The 25526-nt window shown below is 39.5% G+C and overlaps 2 protein-coding genes across 2 annotated transcripts in view; one reads left to right on the top strand and one right to left on the bottom strand.

Moving 5' to 3' along the window:
- Window positions 1-1230: 1230 nt before the first annotated feature.
- Window positions 1231-18413, bottom strand: znf408 (zinc finger protein 408). The gene is made up of 9 exons (XM_008406057.2): window positions 18286-18413; window positions 16476-16725; window positions 14131-14189; window positions 12925-13094; window positions 7977-8551; window positions 7347-7556; window positions 6720-6843; window positions 4957-5190; window positions 1231-2334 (listed from the first exon to the last, which is right to left on the bottom strand). Exons 2-9 carry the CDS (start codon window positions 16719-16721, stop codon window positions 1823-1825), a joined length of 2130 nt encoding a protein of 709 aa, XP_008404279.1. The 5' UTR covers window positions 16722-16725; window positions 18286-18413; the 3' UTR covers window positions 1231-1822.
- A 5248-nt stretch (window positions 18414-23661) lies between these two features.
- The window catches only part of serinc4 (serine incorporator 4), a 32479-nt gene continuing 30614 nt past the window's right edge, over window positions 23662-25526 (top strand). The window contains exon 1 of the mRNA XM_008406056.3: window positions 23662-23886. Coding sequence (XP_008404278.1) covers window positions 23803-23886 — 84 coding nt within the window. The 5' untranslated portion in view covers window positions 23662-23802. The remainder of the gene's footprint in view (window positions 23887-25526) is intronic.

The following is a 25526-nucleotide window of genomic DNA, read 5'->3' as shown; positions in this document are numbered from 1 at the left end:
GAACGAGACTGGCATTTAATTACAGGTTTCTCCCTGCAGTCAGGAGTCCTTCAGGCTGGAGAGATTTCTCTGAGTGTTTGTCGTAGTGCAGCAGGAAGAGGCTGCAGATCACGACGAGCCGTTTCCACATTTACAGAAAAGACTTTGATGCAGAAGTTGTGTAATTTACATCTGATAAAAGATTTTCATCTGCTTGGCTTTTCGGAGGTGAGGAGATGTGAACTGATGTCTTTTTACATTTATTTTAGGCCCGTTTATTTTTGACAGAAAGTTTCTGAGAGCTACATAAAGCAATTAAAGGTTTATTTAAAAACAAACCAAACATACAGCATTGAAACTATTCACTGCCAAGTTTTTACAATGAAACCACAAATGTCTGAGTATTTTTATTTTATTTTATACAAATATTTATGTTCAGCCCAGTTGAACTTTGTCTCCACCTCCTTCAAACATCTACAGACTGAAGCTTTTATTCTTTTCCTCTTTGCAAACTAGATCAAACTCAGTCTGATTGGATGGAAAACATCTATGAACAAAAACGTAAAAGTCTTGGAAACAACGAAAAGTTTTTATCTATTGATAATCATGCATTTAGCTCTTTTTGACAAATTTTCATAATCTTTTAGATGAGAGTTCACTGAAATTTGCATTTTATTAATAAAATAATAAAAACCACAACAAAACACAACTATTGTTTTAAAAAGAAACAGTCACCCAAATCCTGGTTTTGTTGTTAAAAATAGACATAAGTATTATTAAAAGTAATAAAAATGTTCTATTTTTATTATTTGGCACATCTGACAAAATGTTTGGACTTCTGACTTTGTTTCAGTTAGAAATAAATTACATATAAAAGTTTTAAAACTCAGACCTAAACCTCCAGAAACACATAAATTCATCTACAAAGTCGACCTTTTACCACCTGAACTACATTTCCAGGATTAAAAGATTCCCGGAAATATCAAGATATGCTCCATTAATCTGGAACAAACTTCCAGAAAACTGCAAAACAGTCGAAACACCGGCTGAAATCAAGGCTAAAACCCCACCTGATAGAGTTCCTGTGATTCATAATAACTGGAACACTGATCAATATATTTGATGTATATTGATTAATTTGATAACTTGACGACATGTAAAGTTTTTTGCTGGTTTATTAATTGTTGACTGTCTGATGTTTTAAAACACTTTGCAACCTTTACAAACATAAAGACCCGTTTTCAGACTCAGTCCAGGAAAGCAAATTGTTTTTTATTGGTTTTGTTGGGAACTGCACAGTGGAGCAGTTGGTAGAGCTGTTGCCTTGCAGCAAGAAGGTTCTGGGTTCGATTCCCGGTCCCAGTCTTTCTGCATGAGGTTTGCATGTTCTCCCTGTGCATGGTGGGTTTTCTCTGGGTTCTGTCCGGTTTCCTCCCACAGTCTAAAAACATGACTGTCAGGTTAATTGGCCTCTCCAAATTCTCCCTAGGTGTGAGTGTGTGTGGTTGTTTGTCCTGTGTGTCTCTGTGTTGCCCTGCGACAGACTGGCGACCTGTCCAGGTGACCCCGCCTCTCGCCCAGAATGTTAGCTGGAGGCACCAGCACCTCCTGACCCCACTGAGGGACAAGGGTGTAAAGAAAATGGATGGTTCCATTGGCTAATGAAAACTGTGAGTATTTTTGAGAATTATCAGCAGTTAATCGGCTTTAATTCATTCACATCTGTTGTACGAAGGTTGTTCAAAGACAATTTTCCCTAATAAGCGAGTTTAAATGCAGACGAGGTCGGCTGATGGAAGGTGGATCTCATTAATCAATCACCTGATTGATCGTCGGCTTCGGGTTAAACCGTGTCTATCTCCACGGTCTCCGCCACGCTGCAGAGTCCGTCCGGCTCCTGCAGGATCAGCAGCTCCCCCAGCTGCTGCTGCCCCTGGACCAGAATGCATTGCTCCGCGCCGTCAGGCAGCACCACCTCCACCAGCTCCGGCTGCGTCCCTGCAGGCAGCTCGTCTGTGTGGACGTAAATGACGGTGTGCTGGACGTCGCCTGCAGCCTCTGATGTTTTCACCATGTTCTCATCTTTTTCCCGTGCCTCATCCTTTCCTCTGGTCTCCAGATGAAGCCCAGTCTTCCTCGGTCTTCCTCGGGCCGGTTTCAGGTGGCCGCAGCCCGAAGCCACCGGTTCCTCTGGACCTGCTTTGCTCGGTTCCTCTGTCTTGGGCCGGTGCTGAGCCTCGTGCCGAAGCAGACTCTGCTTCAAGGTGTACGAGGCGCCGCAGGAGCAACTGTACGGTTTCTCCTTCAGGTGGGAAGACCTCATGTGTCTCCTCAGTTTGGTCGCCATGGTGTAGCCTGAGGAGGAAACAAACGCAGTGGGGTGAAAAAGTTGTTGCCATGTAGAACCACAACTAACAATTATTTTAATATTTGATTAACTGATTAACTGGTTAGTCTAACCTAATCTTAATAAATTTAGTTTAATATAAAAGACAATGTTTACTAATTCCTCAATGCCTTAATAATTTTTAAATGTTTAATATGTTATTTCTCATGTTTTCTGCACTTGAAAAGTTTTTTTTAAACCTCAAGCTTGAGACTAAAATTGCTGTTTGAATCATTTAGTATCCATCCATCTTCTTTGCACCCTGGTCCCTCAGTGGGGTCAGGAGGTGCTGGTTCCTCTCCAGCTAACGTGCCGGGTGAGGGGAGGGGTCACCTGGACAGGTCGCCAGTCTGTCGCAGAGCAACACAGAGACACACAACCATGCACACACACACTCACACCAATTTGGAGAGGCCAATTAACCTAACAGTCATGTTTCTGGACTGTGGGAGGAAACCGGAGTACCTGGAGAAAGCCCACCATGCACAGGGAGAACATGTAGACTCCATGCAGAAAGACCGGGAATCGAACCCAGAACCTCCTTGCTGCAAGGCAACATCTCTACCAACTGCGCCACTGCGCAGCCCAGTATTTAAGTAATAAAATCTTATTAAAAAAGGAACTGATTTGTTCTCTACAAGCATTTTCTCATCCATTTATTTCTTTTACTAGCTACAGCAGCTAATACTGAACAGGACAATATTCTTATTTGATTGCTTGATATCGTCACTGACAAAAACGCACGTATGAGGGAAAGAAAAGCAAATATATATATTTCTCCACAGTCGACCAGAAATATCTATTTTCTCCAGCTTTTTCTGCACGTTAGGCAGAAAATATCTTGTTTGCTTCCGACTTTATTGTTAATGAAACCAGTGAAGTCAGCAGACAAGTTTTTCTTTTACTGATGACCGTTTGATGAACAGAATCTGTGAACATGTGCGGCGTCATCAGCAGCTTGTGCTTTCCAATCATGCATGCAGGACAGAGCGTCTGCAGCCTGCTGGGCGAGATAAACGGCTGCGCTTGCTTGGAGGAGGAAGAGGTCGGGGAATTGTGCCGGTTTGTGCTTCACGCCCCCAACTGGCTTTATCATCAACTCATGTATCGCTGCTTCGCCTCAGCTGCAGTTTTTCCGCCCTGAAACTCCTCTAACTCCGTGATGAAAGGACAAATTTGAGGTATAAAATGTATGCAAATGTCTCTGAAAGCTCTAAGATATAGACTACATAACATCTTTACAATAAATAACAGTGAGGAAGTTTCAAGTTGCATCTAATTTCTTTGTATTTTACGCTAAATCAGTGCTGATCAGTAGTGCTGCAAACTTTCTGAAGGTCGTTCACATGTTTTCTTTTCACACATTTTTTATAAGCACAATATTTTTGTGCTTATAAATCTAGTTGTCTGTGTGCAAACGTCAACCTGAGGCCTGCAGTCATGAAAACCAAAAACAAATGGTTTGGTAATAAAACTAATCTAAATGACACAGAACAACCTGCAGAGGGCGCCACTGAGTACATTTCGTCACGTTTCAACCACAATCTTCATCGTATTTTATTGGTTATGTGATTGAACTACAGCGTTGTCTTAAGAATGATTCGTGGTTTTAACTTTTTTTTTTACAAAGAAAAATCTGGAAAGTGTGGCGTGCAATTTGAAAAAAATTAAAAATAAACCACAGGGAGAGGAAGCGGAACTGCTGCGTAAACAATCACTTCAAAATAAGAGCATGAACATAAATGCCGATAACCAAAACTTCAAGACAGATGTTGAACTTTATTCAACTGAAAGTTTACAAAACAATCAAGTAAACTTGTGGTTTAGCATTTATCTGGAAAAAAATTATTTGGGGGAGCTAAGTGTTCTTTTTCAAAGTTAGCAAAAGCGCTACACAAAAAATGGCTGCTATTAGTGGATTAGCAGAAATGTGCCCACCACTGTCTGGAACGGTGCAATGATGTAAATTAGCTTTTGGATTTTTAAAAATATTGCAGGGAAGCTAAGCGCGACAAATGTTAGCAAAGTTAGCAAAAGCGCTAAACGATAAATTAGTTTTGCTGTTAATGGATTAGCAGATTAGCAGGAGTGTGTTAATCCACTGTTAATCCTCAGTATTAAAACTGAAATGCAGTTGAGCTCAAAACTATTCATCCTCCTGGCTGCTGTGTTTCAGGCTGGGTGGAAACAGATGATGGATGCAGGATGAACATTAACTGAAGGTTTAAATTCATCAGAGGCGTCTGATAGTCACATTTAAATGTTCTTTTGCTGGATTCATGTCATCTTAAACTCCTAGATCTTCAAAGATTCCTGCTGATAATCAATATTCACCTCAACAATGAAGCTACAGCAACAATGTGGATCGTTTTTTAGCTTCTGTTGGAAATCTCTTATTTTTTTCAAAAGCTTGAAACTCTCTTTACTTTTAGTTTGGAGTCATGACAACCAGAATAAAAAAATAAAAAAACTGTTCTTTCTGAAAGAGGAAGGAAAATCAATCTGGCCTCAGAAAAACAAGGAAGAAGATATGAGATGATTTTTGTCTGCATGCAGAATTTGTTTGATCGTGTTCAGAGTGACATCTTCACCTTTGCCACAGATTGAGCAGCGATGGGGTCTCTCTCCGGTGTGCAGCCGCTCGTGGTACCTCAGACTGTGGGGGTCCCTCAGAGATTTCCCACAGTAGCTACAAAGAAACCCTCCCTCAGTGTGGGTGAACATGTGACGCTGGAGATCCGACTTCTGAGTGAAAGTCTGCAGGCACTCAGGGCAGTGGAACGGTTTCTCCCCGCTGTGAACCCTCAGATGGCTCTCCAGGTTCCCTGAGGCCGACAGACAGGAAGGCAGGAATGAAGAGGCATCTGTCCAACAATGTGAAACAAATTAGCCTCCAAAAAACCAGTAATCAGTGCTGTCTCCATGATGGACGGGAGACGGCAGGAAGTTTCCTCTGAAACTAAAAAAGTAAAAACTGTTTGGTCCAAGTTTCCACTTGATGATAACTGAATCCGGATAAAGCAGGGATGTCCAAACTTCTTGTAACATGAGCCAAAATTATCAACAACAGAGATCTTGTGGGCAAAAATATATATATAAAAATTTAAAACTAAATTAAAGTTTAATTGAACATTTTCTAAGAAAAATCTTAGAATTTCAGAAATTTTAGGAATTGTCACTAGCAGTAACTTTTGGCTAGGATTCTTTGTGAATTTGGCCCTGATCTTTTTGAGTAAAAACGCTCCCAATTCAACACTATTTTTTTAATCTCTGAATTTAAAAATTCAAAAATTTCAGAGAAAAAAAATCAGAAATTTTCTAGTAAAAGCCCCGGAAATTTCTGACTTTTATCTCGGAATTTTACTCCTTTTTTCCATCTACAACAGCATTGTGATAAAGTCTCCCATATTTATGGTAGTTAAGTTTGGCTGCCTAATTTAAAAGGTCACCAGAAAATTTAGAAAACCATCAGAGAAATCAGTAAAGTCGCTAATTTGGCACCAAAACAAACCTTCACTAATCCATCTCCAAGCGAGAAATCAGATTTCACACTAAAAGCATTTCTTTTCCAAAGAGTCCTTCGGTCTCCATGGCAACGTCACTTGGTAACCTCAATCATGTCCTCCTTTTGCTTCTCTTGTTTAACATAAAAAAAAAAAAAAGGAGCGAAAATCCAGCAATAATTCAGGCAGAGAAGAGTCAGGAGGTCAACAAATATCTGCACTGAAGGCTAAGAATATCTGCCAAGTCGTTCTTTTTAAAAAAAAAAACTATTTCTGTGAGTTAAGAGCTGAGAGCAGAAATTATCACACCTTTGTGAGGGGGTTTTTAAAAAGGAGCTGACTGTCTAGACTTATCAGTTCAATTGTTCTGATCGGACAGAAAATGAGCTGGGATGATTCATCACACGTTAAAATGAGGTGCATGTGGAGGTCAGCAGCTAATTACACACACATTATTCCAGGAAAGTCTCAGCGCTGCTGTCTGCTCATCAAAAAACAAACATCTACAGCCTTCAACAAAAAGCTGCTTGATCAGTGGAAAATAGATTTTAATTAAAGAAATATCCTATTGTACAAAACTACTTTAAAACGGACGGACGGATGTTGTTTGTAGTTAATCTGGTTTCTTACTGTACTTTTCCAGACCCGGAACTTTATTAATCAGAAACATTTCCTGTCTGTGAAATCTTGTATCTAAATCAAACATTAACTATTTGAATGTTTTTCAGTGTTTTTCATCAAATGGTTGGTTTCTCCTCGTTCAGAGCTTTTATCCGGCCCAGACATCAGAGACACGGAGGCGATCAGAGCCGACCGCAGCTGCAGCATCACACCTGCGCAGCCGGCGTTACCTTTCTGACTGAAGCGCTTCCCGCAGTGCTGGCAGATGTGCGGCTTCTCCCCGGTGTGCAGCTTCATGTGGTTCCTCAGGGAACTGGGGTTGGCCAGCTGCTTGGAGCAGACGGAGCACTGCACCTGGGAGAGAGGAGACAAAATGGGTCAGGAGGCTGGTTGGGTTGGGAACAAACAAGCTGGGATTCAAATTAATTTGAACAGAACAGGAGAGGCGTCAGTAGCTGCTTTTAAATGTATCCGTAGGATTTCACAAATTCAAATTGCAAAAATAAATTATCTAAAATGAAAAAAAAATTTTCTCTAGTTTTTGGTGGTTTTTCCACTGGAGACACAAAGCTGCAATGAAAACACTTTTTCGCATCACACGAGTCACATGATCAACAGTTGGATGTTTCTGGTGGAAACGATGAAGAAGACAGTAGCAGGATTATGTCTTTTTGTTAGACAATGTGCAGCTGTCATGATATTTAATTATTTTAATTCACGTGATTTTAAATTGATTTCTTATTTAATTGAACTAAATAATAATACAATAAAGAAATTGCATTAGCAGAATATAGACAAAGGTTTGTGCATATTTGTGATGGAAATGCAGCAGGTGAAACCATCCTGATTGGTGCTACCTTCGGCGACAGCATGTAGACCTTCCTGCTGCAGTGCAGCAGGCGGTGGACGCGCAGTGAGGGCCGTCGTGCGAAGGATTTCCCACAGTTCTCACAGGTGTAGGGTTTCTCTCCGGTGTGCAGGACCAGGTGCTCCTTCAGGTCCCGCTTCAGGCCGTACGTCTTTTCACAGTGAGGACAGGAAAATGGCCGCTCGCCTCTGTGACTCAACTAGAAACAAATCACTTGTCTTAGCACCTCTTCTGTTCTCCAACACGACAACAGAGAATCATCCAGAGGAAAACTACTGTAGAGGAAAACTATAGATTGTTTTCTTTCAGAATCACATATTTCATCCAGTCTTTTATTACTGGTAGAGCTGCCTTGTCCATTTTCACTCCTTACATTCCTGTTTGACTTTATTTAAAGAAACTTTATTAAGCAAATGGCAAGAGAACAAAAAACAATCAAATGAGAAATACAGGAAAATATAACATTTGTGTAAACAAATGACGGGGTGTTAATTTAACACAGCGGAGTGATGTCGGTTTTGTTTTCTTTTGCTTCAAAGCAGCAGGAAGCTAAATCTAATTTTCCTTAAGTTTCATTTAAACTTACGAATAAAACAGACATAATTTCTGTGTCTGTTACCTGATGGGCTCTGAAACTTTCCGATGAGGTATAGTTTTTCCCACAGTCTCGACAGCGGAAGGGTTTCTCATCTGTGTGGCTGAACTGGTGCTTCCGGAGGTGACCGAGCTGGTAGAACCTTTTCCCGCAGCTGGAGCACCGGTACCGTCTCTCTCTGACCTCTGGCTGCCACCCGGCGGCCGAGGAAACCTCGGGCGCCTCGGCCGAGTCTTTGCTTTGTCCCTTGGTCGGTTTGGATGAGTCGGACGCAGGATGGCGCTTGGATCCGGCGGACATGCAGTGAAACCGCCGCGGTTTAGCAGCCAGACGGGAGCTGGAGCGAACGGGTGGAGGAACAGGAAGGTTTGGTTTGTCTGTCAACCTGTCCTGCTCTTTCTCACGGTCTGAGTTCGGCTCACATGGGACGGTTTTCCTCTTCCTCGTCCTCCTCTGAGGGGAAGGACGAGGATTGATGACACTGGGGGTCCGTCTGCGATGCTCTTCCTCATCCTGCAGAGTTTTCTTCTTCTCTTTGAGCTTTTCCTCTCCCAGAGTCTTTATTTTGTTGCTCTCTGGATCCTGCTTCAGATTCGTATCTATCCAACAAACAAGACATTAGTCATTTACAAAACATTTTACAGAGAATAGACTTTAAAATACTTCTGTTCACTGAACAGCTTAGCAACAAAATACATTATAGATCTGCTGTTGATGAATCAACCTTCTCAGGTTCTGGTTCTGGTTCTGCTCTGGATCCAGAACCAGAACCAAACACAGAGAAGCAGCATTCAGCTTCTATGCACCACAAATCTGGAACAAACTTCTAGGAAAATGCAAAACAGGTGAAACACTGAGTTCCTTTAAATCTGGACTAAAACCCACCTGGTTGCAGTTGATTTTGATTAATAATAACTGAAACATTGATCAGGATATATGAAATGTATTGATGATTTGACGAAGGCTCTCGACAAAATGTACTGCCTGTTACTGGTTTCACAACAGGTGATTATGAGTTTCTGACGCTTTTTCTATGTTTTACTGATGTAAAGCACTTTGACCTGCATTGTTACTGAAATGTGCAATATAAATAAACTTCATTGAACTTGATTGATACAAGGAAAATATGCAGAAAACATGCAGAAATACAGATTCTTTTCAGATTGCTTTGAATTCAAACCAACACATTTTTAACCGTTTAATTGAATTTTTCTAGCAGGACTGATATAAACGCCAGATATTCAAAACTTGACTGAGTCTTAAGACTCCAAAGTTTTTTCTTTGCTCAGTTAAAGAACAATTTAAATTCACATTAACTGTCATAAAAGCTGAACAGAAGTCAGGTTTTATAAGGAGAAGCCATGTAGGAGCAACATACTCATAACTGAAATGGTTAACTATTGTACATTGTATAAATGAGTCAACACTTTATATGAGCTGTAATTATTTTTTTAATATTTCTGCAAGATCTATTAAATAATTCACTGATTTCCATTGTCAAACGTTTCTCATTTTGAAGACCAGCTTCCTGTTCCAACAGGACATTTCCTCACTAGGAGACTCCTAACCCACCCATCCATTTTCTAACACCCTTGTCCCTCAGTGGGGTCAGGAGGTGCTGCTGCCTCTCCAGCTAGTGTACTGGGCGAGAGGCGGGGTCACCTGGACAGGTCACCTGGACAGGTCACCAGTCTGTCGCAGGGCAACACAGAGACACACAGGACACACAACCATGCACACACACACTCACACCTAGGGGCAATTTGGAGAGACCAATTAACCTGACAGTCATGTTTTTGGACTGTGGGAGGAAACCGGAGAAAACCCACCATGCACAGGGAGAACATGGAGACTCCATGCAGAAAGACCGGGAATCGAACCCAGAACCTTCTTCCTGCCAGGCAACAGCTCTACCTACTGCACCACTGTGCAGCCCTGAGACTCCTAACCAATTCTGACAAATTAAAAATGAATGAAAGTCTCAAGGACATATTTTCCTCCTCCTCGTTTTTCAAGGACGCTCCGCTCTTTGCAGCTTCAGGCTGTTTTCTTTGTTGTTCTACGTCTGATTTTCTGCTACATCAGTGAAGACGGAGCAGCGAATCCAATGTATTGCAGGGAGAAAGGTGCAAAGGTTTCGTTGCAGCATAACGCTGTGTATTAGCAGTGTTTTTGGCACTTTTACTGACATTTTTGAAACAGGTGAATCCACTGAGAAACGTCAAAATGTATGGAAGAGAATCAAGGCCACATAAAAACTGTTTTTAATATTAAACTTGTATTCAGATTCCACTGCAGGTTAAAAAGTACATTTTTGTTTCCTGTGAGTAGGAAACCATCTTCCACATGTTTATCCATAAAGGTCAGATTTGTGGAGTTCAAAACTAAAAGTTATTTTACTTCATCTCACCTCTTGTTGTCTGCAATACAACATCACAATAAAACAGATTAATGTTTATGGCTGTAACGTAACAAAATGATTTCAGCGGGTCTGAATACTTTTGCAGGGGACATTTTATTCATTTCTTCCTGGTGATTTTCCTGCCAAAACAACAAACAGACCCGCCAATTAACTTATTAAACTGCTAGTTTAATAATTGGTTAATTAGGAAAACTTATTGCTTCTGTGAATTAAATTATGTTTCAACCCTCTCATCTAATAAAATGTTTATTTTGTATGCAGATGTATTAAGAACGGATTTCTAATGTTTGCATTCAGTTTCATTTCTTCTTTTCATTCTTTCATCATTTCAAAGCTCATTTCATCACCAGGTTATTATTATTATTCCCTCCACTTTTCTTCTCTCTCTTCAAATCCAACATGACTTCCCTGCAGCCATCCGCCGCCTATCTTCTTGTCTTTAATTTAGTATTTCTAATTGTTTTTAAAGACACTTTTCAGATCTACAGTCCCAATCTGTCTGAATCAGCGTGTTACGAGAGGGACGGCGGTTTAATAAGACATCCACTGCGCGCTGCTGCAGGGCTCTTCCTCCTCATCGGCGCATCAATTGCAGCACTTAAAAGCTCCGCCAAGCAGAAACAATAAAGGATTATCAGAGCTGGAGAGCGTCCAATTCTAACATGACAAACGCGCCCTAATGGTTTTGTTCTCTTGCTTGAGTTTTCATTCATCTGATAATCATATTATTCCTTCTGACTATCGTTTATCACCAGATTTCATCTTCGGGTTTAATCCTGCTGACTAGCAAACTGATTTTAAATGTTAATATTTCTATCATTGAGCATCCAGTGATGTTGAAAATCCATCCATCCATTTTCTTGACACCCTTGTCCCTTAATGGGGTCAGGAGGGTTGCTGGTTCCTCTCCAGCTAACGTGCCGGGCGAGAGGTGGGGTCACCTGGACAGGTCGCCAGTCTGTCGCAGGGCAACACAGAGACACACAGGACACACAACCATGCACACACACTCACACCTAGGGGCAATTTGGAGAGGCCAATTAACCTGACAGTCATGTTTTTGGACTGTGGGAGGAAACCGGAGTAACCGGAGAAAACCCACCATGCACAGGGAGAACATGGAGACTCCATGCAGAAAGACCGGGGCCGGGAATCGAACCCAGAACCTTCTTGCTGCAAGGCAACAGCTCTACCAACTGCGCCACTGTGCAGCCCGTGTTGAAAATCTCTGTGTGAATTAATTTTTTGAGGGTGTTAAAGATTGAAAATGCACTAAAAACTTTACTGAAACAACTTCAGAAGCGAAGCGACCAGATGGTCAACTTTAAATGTTTCTCTTTAAAACCAAATACATCATTTAAAAATATGAAGTACAGCTCACTCTGCGTACACAAAAGACTTTAATCATAAATATTTCTCACAGAAAAAGTCTGTCATGATAAAAACTTTTTTTTTTTACGATAAATTATAATTTTGTTGTTTTGAGGTGATTTTCAGGTAATACACCGCAAAGATTAATAAACTTTCAATTCTAATAAACATTTAACGCTGGAACATCTTAAACACCCAAAATAAATAAACAACAAACACAATGAAGTCTCTGTAAACAAAACTGTCCTTCAAAATAAAGTTTAGTTGAGACCAAAGCAGCAGACTGAAGACTTTAGTCGTCCAGTTTTTGGTAAAAGAGAGAAAAGAGAAAAACAATAAATAACATAAAAGGAAATAACTGTGCTTGTTTTAATCTATCACATTATTAATTGATTTATTGCTTATTGCGACAGACAACAATAATATATTTAATGTGTTTACATTCGTCGCTGCCATTATTTTAAACGACTCACCGTGTGAACAAAGTTATTCTGCATGTTTTTAACTTCATGTCTTATTTAATGGAAACGCTGCAGTTTAACTTTTTTTATTTTTATTTTTTTTAATTAACGGAAAGATTTGTACATATTTATAACGAAAACGGAGCAACTTTCTGGCCCATGGATACAAACGCAGAGCGGTAATGTGAAGGAATGAAAAACTTTTATTCATCTCATGATAAACGAGTCCAGGACAAACTGACTGATTGACCTAAAACTTAATTTAATCGTTTTTAATTTAATTAATAAAACAATTAAGTTAAAAATAATAATTTCCATGTGCATGATTTATTGTTTTTCTCGTTCTACCAAAGAATGGATGGTAAAACTCTTCAATCTGCTGCTTTGGTCTCAACTATCTTCTTCTTTTTAAGGACATTTTTATTTTTTACAAAGACTTGATACTTAATTTATTTGTTGTTTTTGTAGTTTTTATTTATTTTGGATATTTAAAACAGTTCCAGTGTTGAATGTTCTTTAGAATGTAAAGTTTATTTATTGAGAATCTGTTGTAAGAATTATTACTCTGCAATCAGCATCACTTCTTGAAAATGGTCTCAAAACAACAATATTGTTATTAATCACAATAAATTCTGGAACAATTTATCGTCCGGCAAAATGTGTAGCCGTTCCAGGCCCAGTCGGGGTTATAAATCAGCTGTGAAATCGCTGGACTCGCCTGGTTGACCTTTTCCCGGCGCCTCATCGAACACCAGCAGCTCCGTTCCCGGATGGATGTCCTGACACGCACGCACACACACACCCACACACGCGTCGTCACACACCCCTCCGCAGGCGCACCGCACCGCCACGTTCTGCTGGGCCCTGCATCGCGCCTGGCAGGCAAAGCTGAGGGAAAAACAAACGGTGACAAACTGAATGCAGCTCAGATTGCGTCAAAGCATCCGTGGAATGAAACGCAGCAGGAGGCCGCTGATGGCATGGGAAGAGCAGGCTGTATGGATATCAGGATAAATATTTATTTTATGTCTCTAAGTGGCTCATCACAGGAACATGGTGGTGCATTATATTGCTCCCCATTAGACTCTGTGGGGAAGAGAACTGGGGCAGATTTTAATCAGGGCGCCTCAGATGATATGAAGACTGCAGCAGTGACACAATGTGTCATTCTTAGAAATTAAAATCTGGAGTCTGAAGTGAACAGAAGCATCAAAAAAGCTCAAGCTGAAACGCTGAGCCAAAGCGTTGAGTCGCCACTATTCTGGGGTTCAAGAGAAACAAATTAGAGCCAAAAGGTTTAGGGTTAGCTTTGACAGGAGTAACAATCAGAGAAGAACCGATCCACTTTTTTTCCACTTTCAACGCCGATATTGGAGGCCCAGTATCAGCCGATACCGACCCGGTTCAGAAAAACAGCTGTTGTTTTTTTAAACACATGTTGTTGTTTTTTTGACACAGAAATTGGTATCTCTGCACTAATACAGCTCACTTAAACGCACCAGCAGCTTCACAAGCTTGATCAAACATGTAAAACAACTAAACTTTAATTTGTCCAGTCGGTGCAATAATTAAAACAAAGACTTTGGTCAAACATGCATAAATAAACTGTAACAAACCTTTCAAATGGTTCAGAAATGTAATTATGAATTCTAAATATAATGTAAAATAAATAATTAAGCATAATGTCGCTCAGAGCACAAAGCATAGAATTAGACTGATTAGATCTGCTCTTATTGCCACTGATACCAGATCTACATTGTTTTAAATATACAGATATTCATATTGAATCGGTGCATCTCTGGTAACAATCAACAAATATGACACCAAGTAGGTAGAAAATAAAATTGTTTTACATTCACCATTTGCTCTCAGTAGAATCTGCATCACTTAGCTGAGTTGAAACTGTATTATTGTGTGGACTTACTGGAACCATGTGGCTCTTTGTGCAGGAGCTTCCTGAGTGGTTGATCCTCCCATCAGTGCCTGTAAACACAACACAGATGATTATTTATTATTATTTATGCTCCGACCAGATCGTTTTACATGCTTTGCCCTTGCCAACTATTAGACAAAACTGAATAAAATTACTCAATATGCTGATGATACTCTGCTGTATTTACCCAAAAAGTTATTCAGACCACAAAGATCTCTTTTAGTAAATACTTACTCTGAAGGGGAATTTCTACAGATAATGACCAGGACGTGTTCTTAAGAGTTCAGAAAACTTGGTTCAGGGGACACAGTGGCAACATTTTTAGCTGCTTTGTTTTCTTTCTCACTGCATTGAGTCAAACCTTTTGAGAAAACCTGTTCCCCTCCTCACCTGTGGGGGCGCTGTACCCAGAACCACTGAAAGAAACTGCCTGCTTCCTGCTTTTGGAGTGGTTCCCGGTCCGGTTGGTGTTCACATATGCATTCAAACAGCACCAGAGTTCACTTCAACCAAATCAAGACCGAGGTTTGTATGCGGACCAGAGTTTGATTGCGCATTCACACCTCCACAAACAAACCAGACTTTCTAGGCAAACAAACTGGAGTAGGATTAGAGTGGATCAAACACCATGAATCCAATCCTAAACCGGTTTCTAGAACCAACCTTGCCAGAATTAGATGTCAGCTGAGATGCAGAAAAATTAGTCCATGCATTTTACTTCAAACTTCAACTAAAACCAAAATCCAGCAGTTTAATCAAACAGATTTCAAACCATGAGAATCATTTATTATTTTCCTTAGAAAGTGACCCAAAGCAAAAAATGTAGCAAAAATGTTCCTTTTGCTACATTAAATCTGGTACGTTTAATCTCTTAAATGACTTTTCACACCTATACTGACTATTAGGCATCAGTATAAATATAACCAGCAGTAATTTCTGTCCACATCGTTTGTGCTTTGAATAGCGCCTCTCTGAAAACATATCACTGCTGCGTCTCTTCGTACATTTCTCAGCAGAGCATTTGGTGAAAATTACAAGGACAATTTCGTTATCTTCCCACGGGGTCAGAGATTAATTGAGCGCGGTGATTCTCAGTTCGTTCGTTCCTTCTGCAAGCCAGCACCAGACCGAGACGCCATTATGAAGAACTTCAAGGCTGACAGTAGCTGATGTCTCGAAGTCACTCAGACATGGAGGATTCAGGCCATTTAACAGGCAGACAATAACCAGCATCTTTGATACAGAGTGTTCACTACTTCTCTTATTTATAGGCCTTAAAATATGCTCACTATGAGGAAGATCTGTGAAGGATTGCATCCATGAAAGGAGCTCTGAATGAAACCGAATCTCTTCATGTGATGCAGCTTAATGGGCGTCAGCTGCAGATACAAAGATTTCAGAGTTTAGAAACAGAGGCTATTAATTGAAGAATGAGGGAAATTTCAAGGAGAGGGGTAAAAACTCCAGCTTCATCCGTCAGAGGAAAGTGGCTCCTTTCAGCAGCTCCTTCACAGAACCACCACTGACACGTCTGGTGGTTTTAATCTATGGACATTTACTGCAGAATCTGTCAAACTATCAGGATTAGTGACAGTATTTGGATCAAGAGACACTTAATGCAGCGTACATATAGATAGGACTCTCTGCTCCAGTGCTTAAATGGTTCAAACTTTACCAAGAGAACATGATTTTCTTTGTTTTAATAGGTAAATTCTCATCAGAATGGGCAGAAATCACCTCTGGGGAACCACAAGGCTCTGTCCTAGGACCCCCCCTATTTAATTTCTACATGCTACCCCTTTATCTTTCATTATTATAAATTTCTTATAATTATAAGACTTTGCCAAGATAAAGTTTTCTGGACAATAAATTGTCATAGAAGTTGTTAATTATAAAATAGACTTTTTATTTTTGAGTTTTTATCATGTAAAGCACTTTGAAATGCCTTGTTGCTCAAATATGCTACACAAATACACTTTATTGATTGATTGATTGATTGATATACAAATTAATAAACAAAATAACAGAAACAACAAATGAAATGAATTAAGTCTCTGTAAAGAAAATTATCCTTCAAAAAAGAAGCTACTTGAGACCAAAACAGAGAAATGCTTCATAATATAATTAAAGTAATAAAAATACTCCTAGAAGTAAATTTTTTTACAACAGTTACTCACGTAAATGTAAACGAGTAAATAAATTCAACTGTTTATTTCCACCTGAAACAAAACGTCAACTAAACGTTTAAGATATTTTAATAATTCAGTAAATTAGCAACTGAAGCTAATTTCTGAGTGACAGAAACAGTTTGAATATGTTTGAGGAGGAAGCTTCACCTGCTCATCCTCAGAACAAGCAGCTCCTGATTGGCCGTTTTCAGAGGAGCTGCTCAGCGGGTCTGAACGCGTCCTGGGGGCCCGCTGTGCGTCGCCCTCCGTCCCCAGCGGGGCTCCGGCCTCCAGCGGGCCACCGACCCACCAAAGCCCCACGCTGCCTTCACGCAGCAGCGAAGGGCCCAACGCGAAGCCGCGGGGCAGAACCGAGGACAGGAAGGAGGCGAGATCAGGCAGAAGACGGGCCATTCACCTGGGGAGGGAAATAAACGTACCGGAGACTTTAATTATTATTCAACTAAGATTGAGCCTGTCACGTTGGAACAGGATAACAACCGGAGCAGATTATCACCACCTATCGGGATTTCAGCAGCTTTGAAGCTCAGCTCCTCAGTGAAAACCAAAGCGTGAAATTCCTAATCAGACTTTCCTTCAGAGCAGAGGGACAAAGTCAGGAGGATCAGACCTGAGCTGCCTGGATTATTCTTAGAACCAAGAAGTTCACAGCTTGAGTTTATGCATCATGTCCTCTCCTAATCATATCTGCTTTTCTGATTTGAAACAAACAATAAGAACACATTTTACAATGATTAAAATAATTTAATTAAGTTTAACCAAAGTTTTTTAAGCTCTTTTCAAGATTATTATTAGTTAAAATCCAGACTAACATGAACTACAAACAAAAACTTGACTTACTTTAATAGATTTAACTTGAACATTGTCAACTTCAGTTGGTTAATTTAAACTCTGGCATGTGGCTCCAGTGCTTTGCCAACTTCAATGCCTTGTCACAGTAAAATGTATTTAACTGTTATTGATGACAGACTTTAGTCAACTACTGAAATCCTTGGGCAAATATTTACTTCCTCACAACAAAGGAGCCGGTGGTGAATAACTCAAATTAAATATGTTGACTTTAACTGTCAAAATATAAGATGAGAGCCAAAACTGAAGCACAGATGTAAATTAAGGGTCAGTAAACATGTGACTGAAACACAAAGATGTCATATTACCATCAATAAAACTCATTCTGTATATTGTTTTCCATCCCTTGTATTTTCATAAACTTCTTTTAACTTCCTAAACAATTTGTTAATCAGACAAACTGAACTGTAAAATATTTATGCTTTATCGGTTTGTGTGTGGGGAAATTTTGATCAAGAAATGTGGTTTACCTGTGAAAAAACCCATATGCTTCACCCCTACTCTAAAATACAGATAATTTCAAGCATAAGGGAACACATTAAGATGTGTAGTCCTGTATTGAATTTATATTTCTAGTAACAACATTTTTCCTTAACTTTACTTTGCATTTTGGGAGACCAAAAAAAATCCCTATTAGTTATTTATTATTTAAAATGTATTCATTAATGGACGCATTTAAGTTATATTTTAATGACTTATATATCCGTTGATTTGTGGCACATATGGACCTCCACTGGGTTAAAACGGAACACACAAATAATCCATTATTATTGTGTTGATTGCTTTTAGTTTAGCTCGTAACTCAGAGAAACTCACAGCTGACCAACAGAAATGAACCTGTTAGCATGATGCTAAACGTATTTCGAATGCGTTTAAACTCGTTTTTATTTTGAAGGGTTCTATGATTTCTATTATTCATTAAATCATTTCAATAAACATCGGAACGTTTTATGAACCGCTAAAGCTGGCGGTGAAACTAAATGTTGGAGTTTATAGAAATTAACATAATACTAGTTTAGCATTGGTTAGCCTAGGCTAACCGGCTCATATTCTAGACCGAAAAACGGTTTTAAGATATCAGCTTAGGAACAAATGGCTTTGTACATACACTAGATGTGATCGGTGTCTTGAATCGAGTAGTGTTTGTTTTAAAAAACACCGTTCACTCCGTTAAAATTAACTCTGGGAAAGCTATCTTTATCCAGCAAAGAAAAAGAAATTAGCGGATGTCCGGTCGGAAACATGGATTGTTTTATTTAGTTCCGCCCAACCGTTACAAACAAATATGAGTGTTCTTGCTTGATACTTGATGTATGGTCAGTTATCGTTCTAAAAAATATAGATATATTACTTTAAACACATTTTATATTTTATTTAGATTCTGTCATCATAAAAGTTATTTTAAAAAAGACAACATTGGGTTTATATACTATAACATACAACTGGTAATGTTCTGAATACAGTAATTTAATTTTAACGAGTTCATTTACAAAAAAATATGTTTCATATACATGTCAGCACTTTTAGGTCTCCCCGGCCGCATTATTTTGGTCACATTAGTAAATTAAACTAATAAAAACGGCCACAGATGCAGCAAAGTCGCCATCTAGAGGTCGTTTTTATAGATAGATTCAAATTTATTATCATTTTTATGATTATATGTAAATTAGCCAAAAAATGTTTAACTTTTTAAATCTGAATAAGTAATTCATTCAGTTTATTTCAAACTGACAGGTAATCACTTCTATATCTGAATGAAAAATATTTGTAATTTTTTTTTTACAATTTTAGTTTGTTTTATTTGACTTATTTTATATGTTTGTTTGTTTGTTTGTTTGTTTTACTTTTCTTTTATCAACATTTAGCAGCAAAAAATCAAAGTCAGGTTTTAATTGGAGCTCTTGGATTTTCTGTAATTTCTCTGATGTTGTTCCTGGGATCTGTTGTAGCCACTGCTCCAGTTTGGGGGTGACTGCCCCGAGGGCCCCGATGACCACAGGCACCACTGTGGTCTTCACCTTCCAGGTCTTTTCCAGTTCCTCCCTGAGACCCTGGTACTTCTCCAATTTCTCATGCTCCTTTTTCCTGATGTTGGAGTCACTTGGTATTGCTACATCCACCACAACGACTTTCCTCTGTTGTTTATCCACCACCACAATGTCCGGTTGGTTCTCCATCACCATCTTGTCTGTCTGGATCTGGAAGTCCCACAGGATCTTAGCTCGGTCATTCTCCACCACTTTTGGGGGTTTTCCCCACTCTGATCTCGGGGCTTCCAGTCCATATTCTGCACAGATGTTCCTGTACACTATGCCCGCCACTTGGTTATGTCGTTCCATGTTCGCTTTCCCTGCCAGCATCTTGTACCCTGCTATTATGTGCTGGACTGTCTCAGGGGCCTCCTTGCACAACCTACACCGTGGGTCTTGTCTGGTGTGGTAGATCTGAGCCTCTATTGCTCTGGTGTTTAGGGCCTGTTCCAGGGCGGCCAGGATGAGAGCCTCTGTGCTGTCCTTGAGTCCAGCTTTCTCCAGCCATTGGTAGGTTTTCCTGACATCAGCCACTTCAGTTATTTGTCGGTGGTACATCCCATGTAGGGGCTTGTCCTCCCATGATGGTACTTCCAGCACCTTGTCTTCTGTTCCCCATTGCCTGAGACATTCGCTGAGCACATCGTCCGTTGAGGCTTTGTCCTTGATGTATTTATGTATCTTGGATGTTTCATCCTGGACAGTGGCTCTCACACTCACTAGTCCTCTGCCTCCTTCCTTACGGCTTGTATACAGTCTCAGGGTGCTGGATTTGGGTTGGAACCCTCCATGCATGGTTAGTAGCTTCCGAGTCTTAACATCCGTGGCCTCTCTCTCTCTCTCTCTCTCTCTCTCTCTCTATATATAAAAAAAAAAAAAATTCCCTTCTCACCCTCCGCGGGTGGTCTGTTTCATCCTCTGAGCTCGGGTCCTCTACCAGAGGCCTGGGAGCTTGAGGGTTCTGCGCAGTATCTTGGCTGTGCCTAGAACTGCACATTTCTGGACTGAGATGTCTGATGTTGTTCCTGGGATCTGTTTAAGCCACTGCTCCAGTTTGGGGGTGACTGCCCCGAGGGCCCCGATGACCACAGGCACCACTGTGGTCTTCACCTTCCAGGTCTTTTCCAGTTCCTCCCTGAGGCCCTGGTATTTCTCCAATTTCTCATGTTCCTTTTTCCTGATGTTGTAGTCACTTGGTATTGCTACATCCACCACAACGGCTTTCCTCTGTTCTTTATCCACCACCACAATGTCCGGTTGGTTCGCCATTACCATCTTGTCTGTCTGGATCTGGAAGTCCCACAGGATCTTAGCTCGGTCATTCTCCACATATATATATATATATATATATATATATATATATATATATATAGTGTCGATTAGAAATAACTAAACAAAAATTTATTTCAAAACCTTCATGTTTTTGGTTGAAGTTAATTTGAAATCCCATTCTGGTTGGAGAAATCCTATAAAACAAATATTACACTGCAAAAACACAAAATATTACCTCGTATTTCTGTGCAGTTTCTTGTGGAATATCTTAGTACACTTAAAAAGACTAAAATAACTCACAAATAAATTTTAGCAAGAAATATGAGCTTATTTTAAGTAAATAATTCCTTAATATTCGACTGGTTTTTATGGTTTTTAAGTGACGTGTCTCCATTTCGTCACCAGGTGGCGGTAGAGCACTCCTTATGAAGAATCACCATGACAACACGCGTTCGGCTTCGAGGATGCTGGGAGAAAAGAACAGGACGTTCGGTGACGTAACGTGATGACGTTGGAAAGAGAGCGAGCGGGACCCCGGTGCTGCCTTCAGGCGCGGCTCCAAAAATCTTAAAGCCGACGCCAACAGGAAACATTTCCTGACTTTAGGAATGTAAAAAGGAATCATATGAACCTTTATTATTAAATAAAAGATTAATGTGATTGTTTAAAATACATTGACGTTTGTATCAAAGGCAAGAGAATAAATGTAAACATTTTTCCTCATTTGTATAATGGTGAAGTTTGTCGTTTTAAGCTGAGTTTGACCCTTAAAACCCTTAGTAACTGTTTTTAGCTTATAACTGTTTAATAGGCTGAGGCTGTTTATTATATACAATGTTAGAGAATGGTGAACTGACAATGAGTAATAACGGCTATCTAACATGTAAATATTGTTTTATTAAAGTTGATGCAGAAAGTGAACCTTTTAACGTTACAGCACTGACAGACAGCGGTGTTATCTATGTGGCCTGCCCCACATTACTTCTCGTCTAAATTTAGAAAATAAATAAGAAAATAATAAAACGAAAAAATAAATAAAATCAACGATTATCAACCTACAAATAAACTCTGTAAATAATACAAAAAATAGAAATGTAAGAATAAAGTAACAAAATTCATATGGATAAAGAAATAAAGAAAAAATAGCTCCAGCAACTTTTATTCTGCCTTTTCTCGCTCCGTGTCGCTTTACGCGGACCCGTTGCCATGGCAACCGACAGACAACAGCTCAACGAGCACATAGAGCAGAGATTACCGATCAGGGGAATCAACACCAAAAAACAAACATTTCCCACACAAAAACGTAGCAGAAACACTAAAACAGAACATCCAGTCTGTTACATTATGCTGTCAGGCTTGATGTCTATATTTGGATTATTAATAAGTTTTCGCCTGAGCACAGCGGCGGTTGATTAGCTGATTTAAACAGCTGCTCTACTGATGACGTGGTGGGCGGGTTGACCTGTTTTAGTGCCAACGGAACCAAAACACACCGAACTGCGCAGCACATGTTAAGGTTATCAAAGTCAGTAGCAGGCTAACAGTTAGCCTAGCATAACTGACCCACTGCTCACTTGTTCAATCTTTTCTTTAAATTAAAAGTTTTCCTCACCTGTGAAATCTGAAGCCCTTATTACCATTATCTATGGCTGAATTAACAACTAAACATTGCATCCGTTGTTCTGATTCTTTGCGTGATTGTAGTATTTTCCTGACCACCGATATTCCTGACTCAATGGACAGAAATGGCGCATCATGTGTGACTTACGATAAATCACATAATGTCCAGTCCAGTAACATATACATCTATCAATGCTGCTGCCTCGCTCTGTCCTCTCGCGCTTCCCGCCACTCAGCAGTAGGTGTCAGGTTACATTGTGTTGCATTCAATGTTGTCGGGGAAAAAAGAGTTTCATGCGCTTAATGTCCGGTTTGCCATAACTATTTATTGAATTCATTGTCGCTAGCTGGGGTGGCAACAGGGGTGGCGAGGCTCACGTTTGCCACCCCGCTAGATCCGCCCCTGCTGACTGACAGCGGTGTATATTTTTCCTAACTGTGGCTAAAGCTGCTGCTAGCTGGTTTACTCTCTGGAGGCTGTTTATTTTATACACAGTTAGAGAATGGTGGATTAACAATGAGTCATAACGGCTCTCTAACACTTAAATGCTGTTGTTATTAGCCTTACCTTTTATTATATCCTTAATGAGTAATGAGTATTCGTAAAATATTCAGGTTTCCCGAGGCGAAATCACACCGGAAGTAAAGATACTCCTCTTCGAGTTATGGCGGCCATTGTCTTACGTCACGTTGAAAAGGGTCTATTTGTGGCGGGAATGTAGGTTGGTACAATAAACATTTTTATGAAAGGACATTGATAAAGACTGACTATATTAAATACAAAATCAACATTCTTAATTTGAATCGCTGCACTTTCTTGAGTAAAGACAATAAGACTCTTAGGAGGCAACTGGGAATAAAAAGTAGCATACATATAGTTAATTTTATTAAATATATTTGGGTATAAGTGTAGCAACTATACTATGAACCATGAACTTGTAGAGTACTAGAAAGTATACTAATTTAATCCTTTTGGGCTAAATTGGTACTTTTTAAAGGTCTATAAAAGAAATTTCATAAGATCATACTATGTATTTATAAAATTACACTATAAAATGTTGAGAACAACTATACTTACATAACATTATAAAACATGCCATGCAGTATTTATAAATATCAACTCTTTGTTTTTATATTTCCATGAAAATGTAAACATCTGCATAACTGCTGCCATTCTGTCCTATGGCGTATGGTCAAAGGCCAGAATGCACCTATGACAGCAGTTTGTTGCACATTTTGTTTAAATGTTCGGCCTTTTTTGTATCCAGTCAAACAGTAATCAGTAAGTCCTGAAAATACCACAAATCTTTTCCTTTACTGTCATCTGTTTAAGTATTGATGACGAAAATGCAGTAACCGGATTGACCTGCTGACTGTCCGGGTTACTGAAGTCACACTGTGTTCCTCCCTGTGCTATTCCTGTCTGTTTAAAGAGGTTTATTTGTTCTCCGACCACAGATTTCCTGCCTCCAGACGTTTTTAGGTCTTTCATGTACTTGAGCTTTAACAATCCACCCGTCTTAATGAGATTAAAGGAAAGGGAAACCTGTTGGAGTTGAATGCCCCGAGCAGGACTGAAAGCCACATCACTGCTCTTTTGGCCTGGCGCTTCAGGAGATGTGCGTGGAGGTGAGGGACCTGAGAAATGGCATCAGGTCCCCTGAGAAGTCATTGCCGTTGCACGAACCCCTTCATCCTGCTCTATGACTGATGGCCGTTTGACTGTTTGGAACCTGCTCTACTCCCGGCCCAGGAATAGGATGACCGGACGCTTGTTTCGAGCTCAGGTGAGGCTGGCTCTGCTCAGGTTTTCATTTTTAAGAAACTATCTTCATACAAAAGTTCCAGTACTTCAGGTATTCACCTGCCTTTGCTTGATATTTTTGGCCCTCCAATCCTTTGAACCTAATCAGTTGTTTGTTTAAATTGTAATGTCTTACAAAGTGCAGCAGGTCACATGGGATTATTCCACATAAGATCTTTTCCAAGTGTGTCCTTTGTGCATCCTCACACCTCCATTCTAAAACAGGAAACATTTCAGTTATCGCTCATTTTGTGTGAAATTTTACAAATTACATCATGGTACCTCATGTAAAGAAAGAGTTTTGCGTGCTAGGAAGCAGAACAAGATGTATTCCTTCAAAAAATGAGTCTTCATTAAATTTCTAAAGATGAAAGCTTTTAGCAGCTTGTTCCATGTGAATCCCACATCATAATGATGCCACCACCAGGCTTGACAATTGAAACAGGGTTTTTGCATTTAAAACTGTCACCTTGATTCCTCCAAAAGAAAAAGTATTTGTACTTCCAAACTTTTGTCCCTTTCCCATTGTCAACATGATAAACATAAAAAAAATAAAAATAAAATAAGTTTTCTCCATCTGGTGAAGAGATGATGCTAAAATGCTTACAACTGCCTATTTTAATATTTCAAACTCCAAATATGTTAACATGCACTGATACACACATTGGGAAACAACCTTGGCGCTACCACAGAAGCTAACATCCTTATTTCTGCTCGTCGAGGTTCAGCCAATCACTGCTAAGGAAAATAATTGCTGCTCCTGGATTGGCTGCTGTGAAAGTAGCAGCCAATAGGATTATGTGTTTGAATTTTAGCTTTCCAAGCTGAATTTGTTTGAATATTTTAGATATGCTCAACAAAAAGTGCAAATTGGCAACATTTTCATAAATAATTTGGAGTTAATGTGTGCTCCTTAGAAAAATGTGATAATCTACAAATACTAAACCATGAATAAGTGAAGATCTACTGTACAGATAGAAATATACTACATATGTATTTTCATACATCTGTGTAGGTTCTGTTGTTAAGAATTACAACCTCTGTAAAAACAATCTGATATTTTTACATAAACAATGGTTAAACATTGACTGAATGTGTAAGAAGTCAGAAAAGTCTTAAAGATCTTTTCTGTCAGGTCTCATGGCTTGCAGAGTTGGCTAATGAAGCTCCACGTTAACCAGAACAGCACATTTTTAATTTCTGGTTTCCGTTCATTCCCCGAAGTCCTTTTGCTTCGGTTGAAATTAAGTTTGATTCTTTCATAAATGTGGATTGTTGTGAATTTAGGCCCAATTAGAAATATATTTACCTTTAACCTCCACGTAGGAGAAGACATGACAACGACCATGAAAAATTAAAGCCCGTAAAAGATCACAATAAAGTTTTAATTCAAAAGAAAAAAAAATGGAGAAATAGTTTAAATCTTTTACCCTGTACATCTGGAAGGTCTAGTTATTTGATGCTATAATTATAATAAAACTCATACCTTCGATAACTGTAGCTCTTTAAGCTTTGTACTTTTTACAATCTGACTTTTGTTGAGTGAAAACTTGCTGATAATTACAAGCTACTAATCTTCTGAAGGAACCAATGAAAGCCGACTGCAGCGGAAACTGGTGCAGT

Source organism: Poecilia reticulata, chromosome 3, assembly GCF_904066995.2.
Source record: "Poecilia reticulata chromosome 3, P_reticulata-male-v2, whole genome shotgun sequence".
NCBI classification, from domain to species: domain Eukaryota; kingdom Metazoa; phylum Chordata; class Actinopteri; order Cyprinodontiformes; family Poeciliidae; genus Poecilia; species Poecilia reticulata.
The sequence above is the reverse complement of the archived record's forward strand: the minus strand, read 5'-3'. Positions and strand labels throughout refer to the sequence as shown.

What these genes read in the sequence shown, in the direction of transcription:
- znf408 (XM_008406057.2), bottom strand. Translation starts at nt 16,721, where the DNA reads ATGGCCCGTCTTCTGCCTGATCTCGCCTCCTTCCTGTCCTCGGTTCTG. An exon ending in GCCGGGAAAAGGTCAACCAG is followed by an intron (nt 8,552 to 12,924) that starts GCGAGTCCAGCG and finishes TTTGTTGGATAG; the next exon opens with ATACGAATCTGAAGCAGGAT. An exon ending in GAAGCGCTTCAGTCAGAAAG is followed by an intron (nt 5,191 to 6,719) that starts GTAACGCCGGCT and finishes TGTCGGCCTCAG; the next exon opens with GGAACCTGGAGAGCCATCTG.